This window comes from Mytilus edulis, chromosome 1 (assembly GCF_963676685.1).
Source record: "Mytilus edulis chromosome 1, xbMytEdul2.2, whole genome shotgun sequence".
Taxonomy (NCBI): Eukaryota; Metazoa; Mollusca; class Bivalvia; order Mytilida; family Mytilidae; genus Mytilus; species Mytilus edulis.
In genome coordinates this window covers 32,756,251-32,776,365 of record NC_092344.1, presented here as the reverse complement: position 1 = coordinate 32,776,365, position 20,115 = coordinate 32,756,251, and the positions used below count along the sequence as shown (strand labels likewise).

Genomic DNA, 20,115 nt, shown 5'->3' with positions numbered 1-20,115 from the left:
CTACGCGGATCAAGATTTGACCAGTATATATATTTTGTTGTATATGTATTGAACAGCTGTATACTACTGCCATTGTATATCATTGTTCTGTGAGTTATATGGAGTCTGACCGTCAATTCAAATTCCCTATCTATTCAAGCAAAATTTGCAATTTTCACAGCTTACTTGATATTTTACCTTATGAGTAACTTCATGAAAACCGGGTATATCTCGAATTGTACATGTACTATCCTTCTATTTTTTCTGGTCATGTATAACATCTGATAAAATGACAACCAATTGCATTACAGGATACAGTTTCCTTCTTCTAAAAAAATCTGATCACTGAAGTCATATGCAAGCTAAATTATTGTGTAAGAAAATAAAAAATTACGCTTACACATTCAGAAATTAAAGAAACAACAGACACGGCTTCCTCCAACTCATTTTTAGACTTTTACCTCTAATTTGACATTACCGGTCATCTCAGTACCAGAATCAATGATAATCGAGACAATCTTAATGTTGAAATTATCAATTTCTCCAGCGAAGAAGCAATATACGAACTTCATCTGCATACGGGATAAACATTTCCCAACTCATTCGGTATTCAAGAGCTTTGAGCTGCTACTAAGACTTTACAATACGTCACCAATAGAAAGTTGAAGAACCAGGGTTATGTAAACAAACTTCTCGCTCTTTAAAAAAAAGTTCAGCGGAAGATACCAAGACCTTGTTGATAAATTTTCCGTATCAACCTACAAATAATACAAGATGGTCTTGACGTGTCGATTCTAGGTACTGGCGTTATCTATCATCTCAATTACGTGTTAAATAGTGTTCTCTTGTATATTATTAACCTTTACTGTATTGTAAAATATTTGGTAATATCCTTTTTGGTGTGGCTCGGTACTAATCCTGTTGACGCGCCGCTCTCGATTCTTTTTGGAGATCATGAAATTCCCTTTATTTGTCTTGCCCTAAGGGAACAACCTTTTAAATGCAAGGTGGTTTGGGTGGGTGGTATTGTTTTCGTCTGAGTCAGAACATTTTTTTTTAGTTTTCGACGCTATCAATCAAATTGTTTTTTTTCTTTGTTTTTACAATGTAAGGTGAAGGGAAAATCGGGATGACCCCAATAGTTTTTTCACATCAATTTTTGGTTCAGAATATATTTTTTAAACCCCCTTGACGTTAAATGGTTATTCTCTGAATCATCATCGATAAACTACTACCGCCTTAATTTATGACCAAATTATAATATCCCTAATGCGTTTGACTGTTTCATTATCACTATTTTTCAGTTTGCTTTTCCATGTACCGTCTGTTATATTTAGGTTTTTTTTTAAGTCTACAGAGTCAGTAGATGTTACAAATGAATGAAACTTCTTTCATAGATGCTTTTCTTTATTTCTTTAAAATGCTGCCTTGTCAGTTTATTGATAGAATTTAATGTTTTCAATCTAGTTAAACTATCAATCCTTAATATATCTGTAGTTTCATAGTCTTACATCCAAAGACAAAACAATAAGACAAAGGGAGGCGTGAGATTCTTGACGTATTTGTCTGCGGTTCTGGCAAAAATTCTTTAATCCATCTAATATTTAACACAAGCTTGAAACTAAACGTATCAGTTTTACCGAGTTTATAAACGACTCGTTTAATCCAAAATGATTAACATGAATCAAAAGCTTTCGTCAACTTAACAAACACTATTGTCCCTTCAATCTCATTTGTGTTTTACATAAGCAAATAGCAATACTGCCTTGAATATGTCCCAAAAATAAAGCCAATGAATAGATTCAAATATGCACATGTTGATCTTCATTTATAATGATGTTTCATAGTTTGTTTTTAAAGCGTTGTACACGTACAACACGCATAATTTTAAATCAACATTTAATAAAAAAAAAAAAATAATTATCCAATGACAAACTATCGCCCTCTAAAGACAGCACAATCAAAATACTTGTGCGCTGAGAATGTGATAAACTTCCTCCTTTATTTACCTTATTCAATATCAAACATTTAAATATTCAAATACTGTGATAAAATTCGACTTGATGAACATCTGAGGTCAACATGTTTTTGAGTGCTGAAATCTAACCTGTGACAGTGATGTAATAGCAAAACGTAAGTTAGAATAAATTGTGAAAATCAGCTTGAAATTGATTAAATTCACAACGGGTGCTCATGTGGAGCAGGATATGCTTACCCTACAGAGCACATGAGAACACCCTTAGTTTTTGGTGGGGTTCGTTTTGTTCAGTCTTTATTTTGTCTGTATTGTGTTTTGTGAATTGTTGTTTTTCTTTTCGTCGATTTTCGTTTTATGTGGTGTGCTTGTTTTTGACTTGGAAATGATTGGAATTTCCCGTTGGTATCTTTCTCCTCTCTTTAAGAAGTCATCTTGCAACATGTCTTGTACTTGGTTTTTCAAGTAGTGTGGCTTATGTAAATTAAAGCAACAGTAGTTTAACGATGATCATATCTATCATCTATTACGAAGATAAATCAAGGTGAAAAGAGAAGATTGAAGCATACTGGTTTTTAGGAGACACCAGCGGTTTGTCGATGTTAAACACCCGTAACCCCATTTTGAATGAACAAGCTAAGAGAAAAATGATGGAAGATTCACATATATTCCAAACGAAACCAGATGTTTCGACGAGATAAGAACATTCTGCTAAGCATGTACCAACCGCAATGCGAATCTATACTCAAACAGAAACACTTTTCTGGTTTGTTAAAATTTGACACCAATAAAAAGATACGTACCGTTCGCGAATTCTTACAAACACTTAGTAACGGTAGACTAATTCGTGTGATGACTGTAGGTTGCCTTTCTGTAAATATTGACAATGCAATGTCCCATAGGAACTCCTTTTACGGCTAAGACTGTACCACTTTTACTATGAAGTTTTGAAAAAAATCTAATCCTAGAATTGAAAGTTCATATGCACTACAATTTTTTTCAAAGGTCAAATATAGGGCTGTGTGGCATATTTTCAACGTTTATATGCCCTGAACTTTTCAGAGTTTAAACTAACACTAATTTTCTTAACTACCCCTACCTCGAATGAAGGGTTACCACAGATTTCAATGTAAACAATATGCACATGTATATTTACTAGTAACTTTCCCAAGTTATGTCTCTATGAGATGGAACACAGAGAGCATAACTGGGAACCAGTATGTAAACAAAATTAATTTTCTATGAATATTCTAAATCTCCCCAAAAGAGGCGTGGTTTGAGAAACAGCTGTGTTTATAAAGTTCAACCTGTAAACATTGTAAAGTGGCGATTTCCCGTATACGTTTTTATACCTTTTGTTTTGAATTTTATTGTTTGGTTGAAACGGAGACTGCATAATGTGAAAATTCACGCACCCAACGTATCACTTGAGAATTCAACAACACACGAGGGGAAAGAGAGTATGATACTTGTGAGTTATTCTTAGTTGAAAATGGGTAATTGTAAATCGCTTCGTTTGTCATTTGTCTTAGTTTAAAATTGCGCCTCTGTTTCAATTTCAAGAAAAGATCATAATTCAGAGCAAAATTTTACTTTCGTTGTATTCGAGTTCTAAGTTCATCGGGATATATGAAGTGCAAATGTTCGTTGGCATGTGGTTAATTGAGTAACAGAACATCATTGAAATAGATATGAACGTGTAATCATATATAAAAAAAAATAAAAAGAAAATTATATGGAATATTTTGTATACATTTGTATACTCTGAATTTGTGTGTTTCATATCTATCTAGTTTTTATGATTTAAGGGGTAAAAACGATTTTTGCTGCAAATAAATATCTAATTTAAAAAAAAATATTCATCAGATTTTCTCTCTCGTGAAATTGAGTACAAATAATCTTACATAATTCAGTCAAATGCAATTTTAAAATAGTAGGGGTTCGTTCATGTATCAATATACGTTTTCAAAATGATGATTTAAATCAGTGGGAACATACATCTATTCCGAATATGTCATATTTTAAGTCGCCAAAAGTATAACGTTAACAACGTTATAACATCCCCTGTATTTTTATCGAATACCCTTAATATTAATATTAACCAGAAGAGTACATACAGGATGCAATTACAGGTTTTTTTACTCCTCTGCATCAAAGTTTGAGGTAAGAAAAAAGGAATTTCAGTTGCAAATTAGGACTTTACAACATTCTTTTCAACAGATTTTAAAATACTGACTTTATTTCTGTTCCTTTGAAAAATATCACAAGCTCTTGAACTTAGACGATGCTAATTTCTGCGGAAACAACATGACGATCAATCGTTTAGTGTATGAAGAGGTATTTATGTTTGGTGTTATTGGATCTTTCGAAGGCGTAAATGTAAGTTTTGTCAATTTCATGTTATCTCAAACGAGACATTGTATAGGAATTTACTTTAAAATTTAAACAGTAATGTTGATCTTATTTAGAATTCACTATAAAACATTATATAACATACCTGCAAGATATATGAGAAATGTTTTTGAGAAACACTTTTTAAAGAACAATATTCTGGTGCAAGAGAATGAATAGCATTTAACTTTTTATTATTGTTTTGATGATATATGGCATTATACTCTAACACATTATCTTGTGATATTTTGGTGTGATATATGTATTATATCTATTGTATATAAATGTTGAATAGTTGAATAAAGATAATTAAAAAAAAAATCAATCTAAAACTTGAATGATTTGGAGACATGCTCAGAGCTTTAATATACCTTTAGTGGTTTCAGTTTTCCTGAAGGAATAAAATAATTCTCGAAATTTAAAATCCGTTGTATCGATGTATAAAAAAACAGAAACAAGTGTAAAATGCTCATAATATCTAGGAAGTAAAAAATGCAGAGCATCCACTGTGTAACAGACCATGACCATGAAATGTCTTAACAATTTTGGAGATCATCCCCAATTTGTGTTTTATTTTTTTTAGCAGTCATTAGTCTTCTACATCGTATTTTGTGGACTGATTGAACTGTGTGAGAGAGTTGGGTTGTATGCGGAGCTGGATCATTTTACCTTGCCGGGTGACATTGGACCTCTCCCTAAATTGGGCTGGGTCAGTGGGGATAAGCCTGGGTTTTTTATTTAGAGTTTTGCGAATTTGTTTCTTATCTTTTCCATAGCGTCGTCAAGTTCTCTTCAACCTATTAGTTTTGATTTACATCTACGGTCTTATTTTGAACATACAAGTTGATACAGCTTCTTTACGATAGCATACAAGGTAAATGGGCGCATATAGTACATCTCCATGCCTTACATATCATGTACTGTAGTACGACGCTAGATTAAAACTGACGTGGAAAGGTAACACCCGGCCACCGAAAGCTTCATTTTTATGAAGCCCAGGTGGTCGTGTGGTCTAGCGTGACGGCTACAGTGCAGGCGATTTGGTGTTACGATATCTCAGTAGTATGGGTTCGAATCCCGGCGAGGGAAGAACAAAAAATTTGCGAAAGCAAATTTACAGATCTAATATTGTTGGGTTGATGTTTAGACGAGTTGTATATACATAATGTACACAGCCATGTATCACCATCACTGTTGGTGATCCGATGGATAAATCTGTTGTAGAGTTGTCACTGGCTCAGACGTACTTATATATATATTATATATATACGTTTGCTCAGAAAAAATAACATCTATTAAGTAAATACTTTTCATGAGTAAAATTGATTTTCTGCTACTCAGTATTGGTTGAGTAGACTCGTAAATTCTATTTTGTCTTCGTATCTTAATAAATAATCTACAAACGTTTGTTAATTGAAAATGACGACTACTAATGTGTTTATATATTTGTTAGATTGATCTTCTCGGCCTTAATTTGATATTTTTGGAAGGGTGTAGATTATTTTTGGTCATCAAGCTCATCTATTGTTTCGGTTCTTATGTATCTTTGGCTCACACCTTTCACATATTTGGCTTTGTGCGTTCCTGATGCAGAGAAATCTAGAAATGCGCCTCGGACGCATGCAATCTATATAACGTGTTGTTTTCTTTTTTTTTAACTTAATCTAATGAACTGATTTGAATTGTTATATGATTTTTCTAATTATGGAAAAAGACAGTATTTAACTACCTTATAACACGAAGACAAATATAGAAATATATGAGCTTGTCATAGGTCTTTGTTTTGAATTGTCCATCTGTATAAACTTCAAAAACGTATCTAGACATTAATATTGTTTCCGAACTCAATAATAACAAGCAACATACATATTTTATCATTTAAAAAATTAAATTTAAGTGTATAGAAAATTATTACATTATATTGTTTTTGCTTTTGATAGTGATATTAACGTATACAATTGTTCAGAGATAATTTTATTGTCTTTGATTTAAAGAGTATTTCCATATATGGAGATAATGTTTTTGTGTTTGTCGTTTTTCAACTCTGTTTATTTTTCCTGGTAAAGGAAATGCATGTTAACGCATATGCATGCTACTTCAATCTATTACATGTGAATGTTTTGACCGAGTGCGCTGGTTTTATTTTAAAATATAATCAGGTCAAATCAAGGCCATTTAAGCAAAAACAAAAATAAATCGATTGGAAGTATAATATACTTCCTTTAACATACCATGTACAGTTCAATATTCTTCATTGTGACTGAATGGATTGACTGGAACATATATTACACAAGGATGTATAAATCACATATTGACAAATATATAGAAGTATAAAAAAACGACTTGGTAAGTATCATGATAATATGCACCCACAGTATCCTGCACAAAAATAATATAAAAGTAAAGATTGCTTTGTAAAATGGTTGTCTAAATTTAGTTACAGTGTATTTTTTATTTAGGGAATTTGGTTTGGGTGACCGGTCTGTTAAAGTCTCTATTAAATGCGCGTTATAAATTTTCCACTCAAGGGGCGACAAGTGCTTGGCGGCGTACCAAATAACAGCCTGTTATCCGATGAGTTTTCATCGACATATACTACGCATTTTTTACTTTCATATATTTCTATAAATCACTCTCTAAGTGATACCTTACTATATGTCAATCGGGAGATATGTCTACCCTGCACCCATCTGTGTGAGACAAACAGGATTATTGACCATAATTTGTTCACTTTTGATTTGAAAGAGATCCAATAATCTTATATGTCGGCCCTTTCCTATTTTTGATTTTTGCCTTTTTTCTTCTTTGTGATCTAGTGGAATTATTTTTGAAACTCCTTAAAAAGTAAGATAAAAAAAAAACCCGAACTCCGAGGAAAATTCAAAACCGAAAGTCTCTAATCAAATGGAAAAATCAAAAGCACAAACACATCAAACGAATTGATAACAACTGTCATATTGCTGACTTGGTAAAGGCATTTTGAGTTGGCATGACACGGGTTATGTTCTTCTATTATATTTAATGATGGTATAATACTAAACCTCTAACGGGAGGGATTGTGCCTGATATTAATAGACATAGTTTAATTGAGGCCTGTAACAAGTCAGGAGCCCTTGGCCTTTGTTAGTCTTTTATGATTTTTAATGTTTGTTTCTTGTGTATTATTTGGAGTTCAGTATGACGTCCATTATCACTGAACTAGTATATATATTTGTTTAGGGGCCAGCTAGATGACGCCTCCGGGTGCTCGAGTTTCTCGCTGCATTGAAGACCTTTTGGTTACCTCCTACTGTTGTCTGTTCCATGGTCGGGTTGTTGTCTCTTTGACACATTCCCAATTTCCATTCTCAATTTTATTTTCTTATCTACAAAAAGGTGGACTTAACCTGGTTTTACAGCTAGCTTAACCACTCACTTGTATGACAGTTGCATAAAATTTTATTGCATTGACAACGATGTGTGAACAAAACAAATAGACACAATAGGTAAAAATGTCAAAAATTGGGGTACAGCAGTCAACATTGTGTTATAATCTTAATTACTATTAAAACAAGAAACACTAAAAAGGCATATAGATAAAGCACTTAGCAAAAATGAAAGACAGATTACAAAAATTTACCAACACACAATGACGGGATGTAACAGTACCGAGCCACGGCATCTGTAACAATGAAACACAAAAAGGCATATAGATATAGCATATTAGCAAAAATGAAAGACAAGAATACAAAAAAATGATTAAAGGACAATAAAACAATAACGGGGTGTATAAATGAAAGGCATGATTAAAAAAAAATTACCGTCTTTTTTCTTTGTTTGTGTCTTTGAAAAGATTTTGTATGAATTCTGCTTCATATGAGAACAAATCGGTGTATTTGTACAAAATCTTTTCATAGGATAATAAGTTCATACAATCCTATGTAGAAAACTAAAGACTTAGCTATGAAGAACTCCGCCAAACACTTAGGCAGATAGAACATGCATTCAATTGAAGTCAACTTGCCTGATTTTTTTTCAAAATTAGATTGCAATCTTCATAGTATTTGTTTGTGTTTATAATACATATAATGAGAATGTCTGTTGTTGAAAATCATTTTAAGACAACAGTATAAAATTAGTCTGTATCACCAAACGAAGCGAAAAATACTGTCATATACTTGAATTGTCACAAGCATTTCTGAAGAAAATGGTCGGCTTAACCTGGTTATGAAACAAGCTTGCTGAACCTAATACCTGAAACATAGATATATATATATATAATTTCTTTATATGGACTAAATTGGGTAAACAAAGAAGTCAACAAAAAATGCTTGTAATTGGTAGTAAATTGAAAAAATATAACGAAGAGTTTCATTATCTGTTTATTTCAGACAACCGCCATGCAGTCTCAACGACGCATTGGTGTAGGGCGCATAGAGATGGATATGCTAGAAATAAATGCTGTAAAGAAATTTGGTGCGAAGTTTGTAGACGACATTTATCCTATCCCAATGGCAGAGGTTCTTAGAAAAAACTGCATAATAGACGAACCCTTTTACCAAGAAATTCTTCTGATGCAAAGAAATCATTCTCCCCGTAGATTTATGTGCGAAGCGCTAGTTAACGAGACAACAAAGAACTGCAACCTTAAACATCTTATACAAGTGTTATATGATAATGGTTTAAGGAATCTTGCCAAAGAATTATTCCTTTGTCACGAAGAAAGTCGAAACAAATCGAGCAGACACTAGTAATAGACGTAAGATTGGAGAATACTTTAAGAATATCAAACAACAAGTTCATGCAATGGTATTTAAAAACTCGCTTTCTACTGTTCATAATTTAGGAGAGAAAATTAAGAAATTAATTCTTGATATCAACGATCCCGTGCAAAAGATGTATGCATGTGATAAGTATGTTGCATTGAAAGCTGCAGAAATGGACTCACTCACAAACATTGCAGGAATAGTCAGCAAAGATCATCCAGGGTATTTGGAAATGAAACGATATGTTTCAAGTACATCAAACCCCGCACTTTCAGAAGTAATTCTGTATGGAAGACAATCAGATGTTCTTTCGACAATCGGCGACTTTGAAGAAGCGGAAGATTTTATGCGACAAGCATTAGTAAGTGCGTACACCAGTTGTTCATGTGTAGAAGTGACAGATATGTTATATAAAAATGTGGTTGTAAAGCTATCGAAATTTGAGAAAAATCCCCATGACGAAAAACTACGAAAATCAATTTTGTTTGAAGCCGATCAAGGACTTTGGACACTACGAGACCAATCAGAAGACTTGCGATTATTTTGGACGAAACTTTTTCTTTTACGAATGGCATTTGCTCATCTTGGTATCGGAAAGTTTTGTGATATTATACAGAATTATGTACCAAGCATGCAATCTATTGTAGAAGCTGAACGTTTACTAAAACTCGATCCCCTGAAAGATCTAGAACATCGGAGACAAATGTTTATTGCAGTTGCAAAAGCTAGACTTGAAGAATGGAAAGGTAACATGGAAGCTGCAATGAAATATTTACAAATAGCCAGGGAACTAGCAAAAGAGGGAAAGTATGCAGAGGACAGAGCACTTGCAGATTATGAAATTCTCCTTAAAAAGAATCCATGGAAAACACATATTTATGAGCGTCACCGACACGTACATAGAACAGAAGAACAAAATAGTCTTGTTTTGAGTTTAAGGTCTTCAATTTTGCCCTCGTCACTAGAGGATTCAACAGATCAAAAAACGTGTTTTTCATCAAACAACGACAGCAAATGTCAATCAAGCAGAAGTGTGCATTTTGAAATATTAAGGACGGTAAGTGATACCCAATCAAACATAAGCTTAGAGCATCTCGATCCACAGTCTCCTTTAGGTAGTGACCTTAGCTCACTTTCCCCGGAAACATCTACAAGCGACAGCATGGAACATCTAAATCTACTCTCTTTACAAGAAAATGCAACTGAACCGGGATTGGGTAATACGGATGCTCGACATGCTATATTTGATATTTCTGTTCAATCTTCAAATGTGGTATCCAGCCAAACCGAAGCATCCCCAGAATCTCACGATGATTCTTCGTTGGAACATTTGCACTTTTCATCATCTGAAAGATTGCTCGAATAATTTCAAAATTGGAAACTTTGAAAACACAATGATGAATAATCACATGTAACAATAACACATTCATATTTTTTCATCATAGTTTGCTTTTAAGATTGATAATTTGTTTTTGAAATTAGAATATTAATGAACTGCAGAACGCATATTAACGGCCGATATATAAAAATTATAAACTATATGCGTAAACGTATCAATAGTTTACCGATATCAAATTATCATTAGTCCACACTATAATAAATTTATATATGTCAAAGTCTTTTCAAACAGTGTAGAGAACTATATACTGCATTTACAAATCCTAATTCAGTAAAAAAAAAAGGGCACAATCGGAAATATGATATAATTAGTTAATTTAAAGATCAGACGACTGTTCAGCTTCTTTATTTTGAACTTCAATGGTGAGTCTTTTGTAGACAAAAACCGCACAACTTAAATTTTTGTATCCGTCAAGAGTTTATCTAAATATTTATGACTTCGAAAAAAAGTTGCTTGTGAGTTGAGACACCAGAACATCGTATCTGTCAACCCATTCAAAATGGTGACCGATATAATAATCATCATTTTTTTTTAAAGTGAAATTAATGAATATTAAAATATTCTACTACTTTTTGGCTTTGAGAATGTACTGTTTGGATATTAGTCGTCAAAAAGTTCGTTTCTATATATGTCGGCGTTTCTTTTTGTTGCACATCAGTTTTCCAGTTCTTCCTTTGTTTTCCCTCTGTTTTAGTTTGTAACCCGGATTTTTCTCTCTTAATTGATTTATCACTGTTGAATAGCGGTATACTACTGTTGCCTTTATTTAGCTAGCTACAACAGTAGGTGTAATCCACCATTTTCTTCCTATGGAAATGCCTGTATCAAGTCGGAAATATGGCAGTTGTTTTCTATTCATTTGATGTGTTTGGGCTTTTGATTTTGCCATTTTGTAAAGGTTTTTAAATTCTGGGTTTTTTTTTGTTTTTTTTTTTTATTAACGTAGCGTATCTAACTGTTTCAACAATTGTGTATTGTCTATGTGCCTTTTTGTGCTTCTTCGTTACATATTTGTTTGTTCTTATAATGATTAGGATTATAACACAATGTCGACTGCTGTAGCCCTATTTTTGACATTTTTATATATTACGTCTGTTTTTTTTGTTCACACATCGTTGTCAATGTAAAGGAATTTGATGCGACTGTCATACAAGTGAGAGGTTTAGCTAGCTATTAAACCAGATTTAATTCATCATTTTTTACATAAGGAAATGCCTGTAAAAAGCCAGAATATGACAGTTGTTTTCCATTTGTTTGATGAATTGGAACTTTTGATTTTGCCATTTGATTAGGGACTGTCCGTTTTGAATTTTCCTCGAAGTTCCGAATTTCTGTGACTTTATTTTTTGTTAATCCGTATTTACCGGCTGTATTTTTTTACGCTTAAAGAATGAGTATCATTCGATATTTTTAGATCATGTCCGTATCACATTCCTTAAACATGTATGCAGTCGCATGTTTTATGTCATGATTTAAATACTTACTCTATAAAATGTCAACAATTTAAAACTCTTAAAAATTTACAAAACTCATAGAATACTAGTATAATCATGTTCCAGTTCCGTTAATCACTAATAAATTCTAAAGAATTAAAGCTTATTGTTACTGATGGCACATCATCAACAATTTGTGATGTCTCAGTAACAGAATCAAAAGAACTGCATTCAGGTGTATACGATCTTTCTTGTAAAGATCCTATTGTCTCTTGATATTTTTCTAGAGCTTTGTCTTCGGCGTAATTTCCTTCTTTTGCAAGTATTCGTGCCATTTGGAGACATGTTTTAGACTCATTTACATTGCTTTTCCATTGATGAAGTCGAGATTTGGCAATATGATAAAACATCATTCGTCTATGCTCCATATCTTTTAAATCGTCACATTCTAAAAGTCGTTCTGCCTCTGCAATGGATTTTGTAGATGGCACATAGCTATCAATCATATCACAAAGTTTGCCTATCCCTAACAAACAAAATGACATTCTCAGAATAAACAAACGTTTCCAAAATATTCTCATGTCTTCTGATTCATCATTTAAAGACCAAATTCCCCGACTGGCTTCCAGAAATAAAGATTTTTGCAGTTCTTCAGTTGGAGATTGTTCAAATTGAGACAACTTAAAAACAACATTTTTGTATATCATGTCTGTTATTTCGACACACGGAAGACTGTTATCGGCTGCCACGTAAGCGGCTCTTAGTAAATCCTCGCCTTCTTTAAAACGACCATCTGTTGAGAGAACGTCTCCTTTACGACCATAAAGTATAACTTGGGAAATAGATGGAGCAGATGTTCTATTTATAAAAGATTCCATTTCAACATAGCCTTCATGATCAGGGGATACACGTCCAGTGATATTGATTAAAGCGTCCATTTCAGCTGCTTTTAGAGCAGTATATTTGTCACAGAGATACATCTTTCGAACAGGATTTGTTTCTCTTTCAATATTTAGTTTCATTATATTACTGAGTCTGTTAACATCTGCATGTGGATTTTTAAATGCTATATCATGTACAAGTTTCTTGATATCTCTGAAATATAAACTTATTTTTCTTCGGTTTTCTGTTTGTGTCTTGTTCATACGGATTATAGATGCTTTCTGCTGACATTGTTGATAACAACAGAACAATATTTCTGCCAAATAGCTATATTTGCTATTGTACAGTGTAGCAACAATCTCCGAAAGGGTTAGTTTAGACAAAATAGTATCAACAAGCATTGTTTCAGCATCCATTGCATTTTTTATCTTTGGTAATATTACATCAAGATGTAAAGGATCAGAAGATAAAGCTTCTGAAAACTTCATTAGATCATTATTTGTAGTGAGCCTTGAAATAAACAAAAGAAACCCATCCAGCTCTAAAGATGTCATAACAATTGCTCCATCTTGAAACTTTTGTCTGTTTGCCATATTCACTGATAATTTCTGAAATAATAAGATACTACATCCTTTAGTTTAGATACAAAATAGTGTTCCTTAATATAAAAAGTAAAATCACAAAAATACTGAACTTAGAGGAAAATCAATTCGGAAAATCCATAATCACATGGCAAAATCAAATAACAAAACGCATCAAAAACGAATGGACAAGAACTGTCATATTCCTGACTTGGTACAGGCATTTTCAAATGTAGAAAATGGTGGATTAAACCTGGTTTTATAGCGCTAACCCTCTCACTTTGATGACAGTCTCAAAATTTATTGTTCTACTAGTATATTTGTATTTGATATCACTTTGTTTTGATAACAAAAAATGCTTAGTAGTAACATATAGTTTATTTTGTAAACAGGCAAAATTCCTTAAAACGAAGAATAACTATTGAGTGTAATGATGCGAAATTTTGTTTTCACGATTTTTAATAATATATATTTCTCAGTCAAAGTGGGTAGTACCCCTTGAATCATCCTCAGTTGTATATTTCAATGTTATCACAGTATTGTCTTAATGTATTCGTTCAAAAAAGTGTCTATTATATATCTCGTTATATATATTAGAACTATAACATGTCATCTAGATAATGACGTCAACACGGTATCCGATCTAAAGGAATAAAAACAATCGACTGACTTCATTTAACAAATGAATACATATATAGCTGTATGATTATTTGTGTGTGAAGTCATATTGGATTTAAGAATAGTCTATGTTAACTTACATTTTCAGTATGTACTGAAGACACTGAATCGCCTCTAAAAAATTTGGAAGTTGTACTTGTAGGTGATAAGTTTTCCCCATGATTACGTATATAAACCGTAGGAGTGTTATATCCAATGACGATCATCGAATGTTGTAAACATTGAAAATAAAAAAAATGTGTCGTCCTAAAACTTAAACTTTAATATTTGTCCTAAATTTAGTACAGTTATTTAAAATGTTTGCTTTGCTTGCATATATAGGTATAGAGATGTGATTGTGAATGAAACAACTATCAAATTATCCATAACTGAAATTTAACCTACTTGAATATTTTATCATCCCTGTATATTTTTTTTTATTGTTCGAAAAGGGGGATGTGGCAGTGGAATTTGATTTAAAGTTAATAGGCATGGACTACTCGAAGATTTTGTGAGTATTTTGCTTTAACAAACATGCAGGTATATATAAGGGATTCATAGTGATGTTAAAAAAAAATAAAGGTAAGAATAATAGACTCTAATATAAAGATTCACAGAGAAGACATAGCGTATTCATTAATACGCATATGAAAAGGTATTTGGCAAAAGTACAATTTCAATGTGCTTAATTTTTGATTTTCATAGAGTATGAACCCTGTCATACTTATTGTTCATTTGAGTTAAATCAATCTTACATGCAATAAGTTTTGCATTATTGAATTTCTATAATATGATTTTTAAAAATTGTCTATATTGATTCTCATAAAGACTTGTTTTTAATAACTGAAAACGACTAACACATGTATTGTAATCTAGTTTTCAACAGTTGATCTTACATGCAGTCATTACTTTTTTGGGAATTGCACATGATAGTGCTTTGAACTAGCTTACACATCTTACAGTAATATGTAAAAAAGAGACATGCAAACAATAGTACACAAGACAACATTTTTACAACTGAGTATTACATTTTGTTCCAATGAAGTGTTATTACACTATTGTCGCAGGTTAAGGAGAGGGTTGAGCGCTAACAAACATGTTTAACTGTTCCATATTCTTTTTGTGCCTGTACTAACCAGGAACCTGTAATAAAGTTAACGGTAACAATTTTCCTGCACCAGATGCGCATTTCGACAATACATGTCTCGTCAGTGATGCTCGTGGCCAAAATATAGCAGTTGCAGTTTATTGTTATCTGCCATTTTTCTTGTTGAGTTTAAAGCAGGCCGTTTAGTTTTAACTTCTGAATGGTTCTGCATTTGATCATATCGGTCCATTTTATTGCTTACTCAACGGAATGAGTGCATCTGATTGTTGAATGCGTATATTGATTGGTAGTTGTTCACACCTTTGTCCATTGATAAACTACTATACCTGCTAAGTTTTGGGATACTATATTGAACCTTCGTCTAGTTATTTGCCATAATATCTTTCTTCGTTCTCGTAATTTTAAATTACCCTGTAAGGATGTATTCTTCTGACGTTTCAGTCTCGTTGAAATCTCGTTCTGGAATTAATCCCAAAATATGTGAAACAAGTAGAAAATATCAATGAATTTAAAAAACATTATAATTAAACATAACTCTGTGGAAAAATTGTATATTTACAATGAATAGTTTTTGAGTAATCCAGTTTTCAAATTTTACGACCAATCAAGTCAGTCTTTTTAGCCAAAATTTTGAGAAAATGGGTGAGAGGTACAAAAAAAGGTTTTACAAGAATCATGTACATCCCATATATTTTTTGTCTTTTCAAATGTCTTAGATATGTATTTTTTCAATCATTTATAACCAAAAAAAAATGAAATAATATGGATTTTGTTCTTAAATTGGAGAAAAATCACAAATTTACAAAATTGACGGCATGGTATTTGACCCCAAAAAGCATCAAAATATGATAAAACTTTCTCATATTAACACCTTCCTATCTTATTTTAAAGTTCAATTTATTCAGATTGTTCCACTTCATCTTTATTGAAAGTATGGAAAAAGTTAAATGTGGAACTTTGATTCTTTTCACGACAAATTAATAGCCCAAAAATAGGTAAAAATTGATGAATAATGGAAAAATCATCAAAATTTGATATTTTCAAAAGGCCGTAGCAAAAAAAAAGTGCACCAACATATGATTTTTTCTTCACCAATTATTTTTTAACAGTCATAAAAACCCCAAAATCGGGTTAAGAAAAAAGTTTGATTCTAAAAAATTTGGATCCTCAGAGGTTAACATTTTAAAATATTTTTTAAACGAAGAGCTACTTGTTGTTCATTTCCTGAACTGACTAGGGCACTTGTGAAGATATGACCATATGAGAGCGAACAAGTTAAGTACATAGTAATTTCATGTATTCAATTTTGCATACTAGTAGTAGTTGTATAACTCGATAGTGTAGAACTAGGCGTAGATATTAGTTTAAGAGTGTATTGTCCATGTTGTATAATTGTAAATGGTGTTCATTTTTCAATAGAAATAAATATATAAAATATCCATGTTAATTATTTTAGTTCAAGAAATACATATTGAGGATATTCTCCCTGCGTTGAAGAATACTAAAGGCAACAGTAGTATACCGCTGTTCGAAATTTATAAATCGATTAAGAAAAAAAATAAAAAAATCAGGGTTACAAACTAAAACTGAGGGAAACACATCAAATATAAGAGGATAACTACGACACAACAGAAACACAAAACTTAAATGTAACCATTGGTGGCCATCGGCTGTTATCTGCTCTTTAGTCGGGTTGTTGTCTTTATGACATATTCCCCATTTACATCCTCAATTTTTTTTCCTTTTATCGGTTCAAATCCCAGTCAATCCTTGATGTTGCTACAGGTGGATTGCACAAGAAAATGTCAGGAATAACAGTTGTTATCCATTTGATGTGTTTGATCTGTTTATTTTGCCTTTTGATTACGGACTTTTCGTTCAGAAGATTCCTCGGATTTCGCACAACTTTTTGAAAATTTCATAGTTTCATAGTAAATTAAAAAAAAACTCAGCCGCAGAAGACTGCGTAACAGGAGCATATAATACACAATATTAATTACAACATAGTTCATAATACAAACAGTATACATTTTTAAATTATACATCTTCAGAAATAAGTCTGTGATTATTACAGTTTTAAATTACACAATCATCTTTTCTACCTTTAGTATAAGAATTGACAGCTAAGACAGCACATTACTATAACAATATTCAAGCATGCCAAGTACATTTTTTTCATTTGGATATTTTAAATAATATGGAGGTATGAACTTCCCACTTAAATCCTTTACTTCACAATTGGTACAATTACATATATAGTGGTATACATCCCCAAGACCAGCTTTACAAAGAGGACAAATTCTCTCCTTTCGTGGTACATTTCTCCATCTTCCTGTTGCGATGGGAAACTTTGTGTTATATACCAGTAATTTACATATATATACTCTATGACCCCGCCTTATTTTTAACAGATATGGTTCTAAGCAAAACTCTTCTTTAAAGTGTAAATAAAATGCCCCCTTGAAGAGTAGTTCATATCAGAGAACCAATTTTTAATAAACTGGTCCTGGATACGCTGCCTTACACATGTTACATAAATTTAAATATAATAAAAATCGACTTGCTCCGGAATATTAAATAGTTCCCAAAAGCCACAGTCATTAAACACAGATTTTACCTAGTTAAATCACTTGAAATTATAACCTTCATGCTCATGCATGTACCAAAATAACTAATACAGTTTACCCGATATTTTTTTATCATTTGTTGCTAGCTTTTTTAAGTCCTCAATGCTCTTCAACTTTGTACTTGTTTGGCTTATATAAATATTTTGATCTGAGGGTTACTGGTGTATCTTATTAAGACGAAACGCGCGTCTGGCGTATTAAATGATACGCCTGGTACCATTGATAACTATTTACACCACTCGATGCCAATGATTGTGAACGTGTCGTCCCCGATGGTATCATCATGGAAGTAATATTTAAAAGGAATAACATCGACTAATTAGCATGTATTAACGGCCTGCATAGCTCTGTTCTAAAGTCATATGATTTTATCCAATTATAGTCTCAGCGGTAAGACCCCTTTGGTTACTATCTGTGATACCGCGGTTGTAAAATGGCATCTGGAATTTCTTATCAGTCACGTGATTTTATCGAGTCCGGTAATTATAAAGTACCTGTGTGAAATCCGAGGTTTATTAATAAGAAGGTGGCGCTCGGTATCATATAAAACCTCTACCTTCAGATGAAGTCGTATGATGTAAAAAAAAACTTAAAAAACGGACGAGAATTGTCCAAACTACCGCAGTTTAGCATGGAAAATTGTATTTAATTTAGCATATTTTTCCTTTTTACCGTTTGTTTTAAACTGTTCTAAAAGTGTTTTCCGGTTAAAAGCGGATCCCGAGTTAAACAGTTAAATACTGATGAATCGATTAGGTTTCACATGATGTTTAACGAAATAATGTAGGCAAGTCTAGACCTAGATTTTTTTACTGTTGAAATGTGCAAAGTTTATCGAGATTGAAAAAAAGGATATTTACTTTCAAGTATTCTAAATTTATGCCGTATATGTCATAAATGTCATTGATTACATTATTGAAACTGGACAACTAAAATGGGGATAATATTTTCGTAAATATATATATTTTTTAAGAAGTGTTTATTTTGGAATGCTTGTATTAAATATAACAAGCTACAGCAAAAATTATTACAAACCGCAAAATGGGCTTGAATCTATCTGTCTTATGGCAAATTCATTTTTACACAAATTAGTTTATGTATCAAGAACTTAATAACAAATTAAATTGAAGGATAGAACCGTTTAGAATTCTGAATATTTTAATTGACTTATACACGAAAGACTTATTTTTCTCGTATTTAATAAAGGGGGTACAAACGTATTTTTTGTACAATCATCTTGTTAACTTACGTAAATGGTTTTTTAGCTGTCTGTAAATATTAAAATTGAAAATGACCCAGCCTTGTTCTCCAATTTCGTATGTGATAGCTGTCGGTTTAAACTATTAAGATCAAACTAACCAAAAATAGGAAAAAATTGGACTAAAATAAAAATTGAACGAATGATTCTATTCGGCAGCGTACATCAACGGAATGTAACGAATGGACTATTCGGGTTACTTCGCACGTATATACGACAAAAACTTTTCTGTTCGTAATTCTCCGTGAACACGAAAATGACCGATAAAAGTCAGTGATTTGATCGATCACATGCGGAGAATCAACTTCCATGCCACATATTGATCCAATTAACGAGTCATCGAAAGATGGGCGGTAACGCAGATAAAACCTTTGAAGTGACGACGATAATATTCCTTTCAATATTACTTCCATGGTATAAATGATTTGGTCATTTATATAAATTTAAAGTTTATAAAAGTATATATTTTTCAAAATACTAAGGATTTTCTTAACCCCTGGGCATTGATTACCTTATCTGTATTTGGCACAACGTTTTGGAATTTTTGGGTCCTCAATGCTCCTCAACCTTGTAGTACTTGTTTGGTGTTATAATTTTTTTGATTTCAGCGTCTCTGATGAGTCTTATGTAGACGAAACACGCATTTGGTGCACAAGTTTATACGCCTTGTACCTTTGATAACTATTTGGTATTTTTGTTACTTTACTCTTTTGTCATCCGCCAAGAGTACAACCTGTTTTGTTGAGACAGTTCTCCAATACTGACACGATTTTAATTCTGTATGATAATTGTAAAACCTTATATTGTAATTATTAGAAGATTAAACTAATAGTAACACATGTCCTTTTGATTTGATACTTTTAAACATTTTGAGTATTTAGATCACAAACATTTCTCATATGTTTTATGTTAGTGACTAGGGATGAGTGTCTTTACGATATTTCAGCAGGTACAACGATTTGTAATTATAAGCAGTTGTCGATGCACAAATATGAATTCAGATTGTTTGCTGATTATTTTAGTACATAACAGAATCACTCAGACAAAGTGTTTTGTATCGAGTTATATCATTCTTCAAAG

The 20,115-nt window shown here is 32.3% G+C and overlaps 2 protein-coding genes across 2 annotated transcripts; one reads left to right on the top strand and one right to left on the bottom strand.

The window, feature by feature from the left end:
* The first annotated feature begins 6,274 nt into the window (after positions 1-6,274).
* Positions 6,275-10,603, top strand: LOC139480847 (uncharacterized). Its single transcript, XM_071263751.1, has 2 exons — positions 6,275-6,691; positions 8,716-10,603. Exon 2 carries the CDS (start codon positions 9,131-9,133, stop codon positions 10,454-10,456), a length of 1,326 nt encoding a protein of 441 aa, XP_071119852.1. The 5' UTR covers positions 6,275-6,691; positions 8,716-9,130; the 3' UTR covers positions 10,457-10,603.
* A 1,282-nt stretch (positions 10,604-11,885) lies between these two features.
* On the bottom strand, positions 11,886-14,285 carry LOC139480836 (uncharacterized). The gene is made up of 2 exons (XM_071263739.1): positions 14,144-14,285; positions 11,886-13,412 (listed from the first exon to the last, which is right to left on the bottom strand). The coding sequence occupies exons 1-2, from the start codon at positions 14,267-14,269 to the stop codon at positions 12,054-12,056; spliced, it is 1,485 nt and encodes a 494-aa protein (XP_071119840.1). The 5' UTR covers positions 14,270-14,285; the 3' UTR covers positions 11,886-12,053.
* Positions 14,286-20,115: the final 5,830 nt, after the last annotated feature.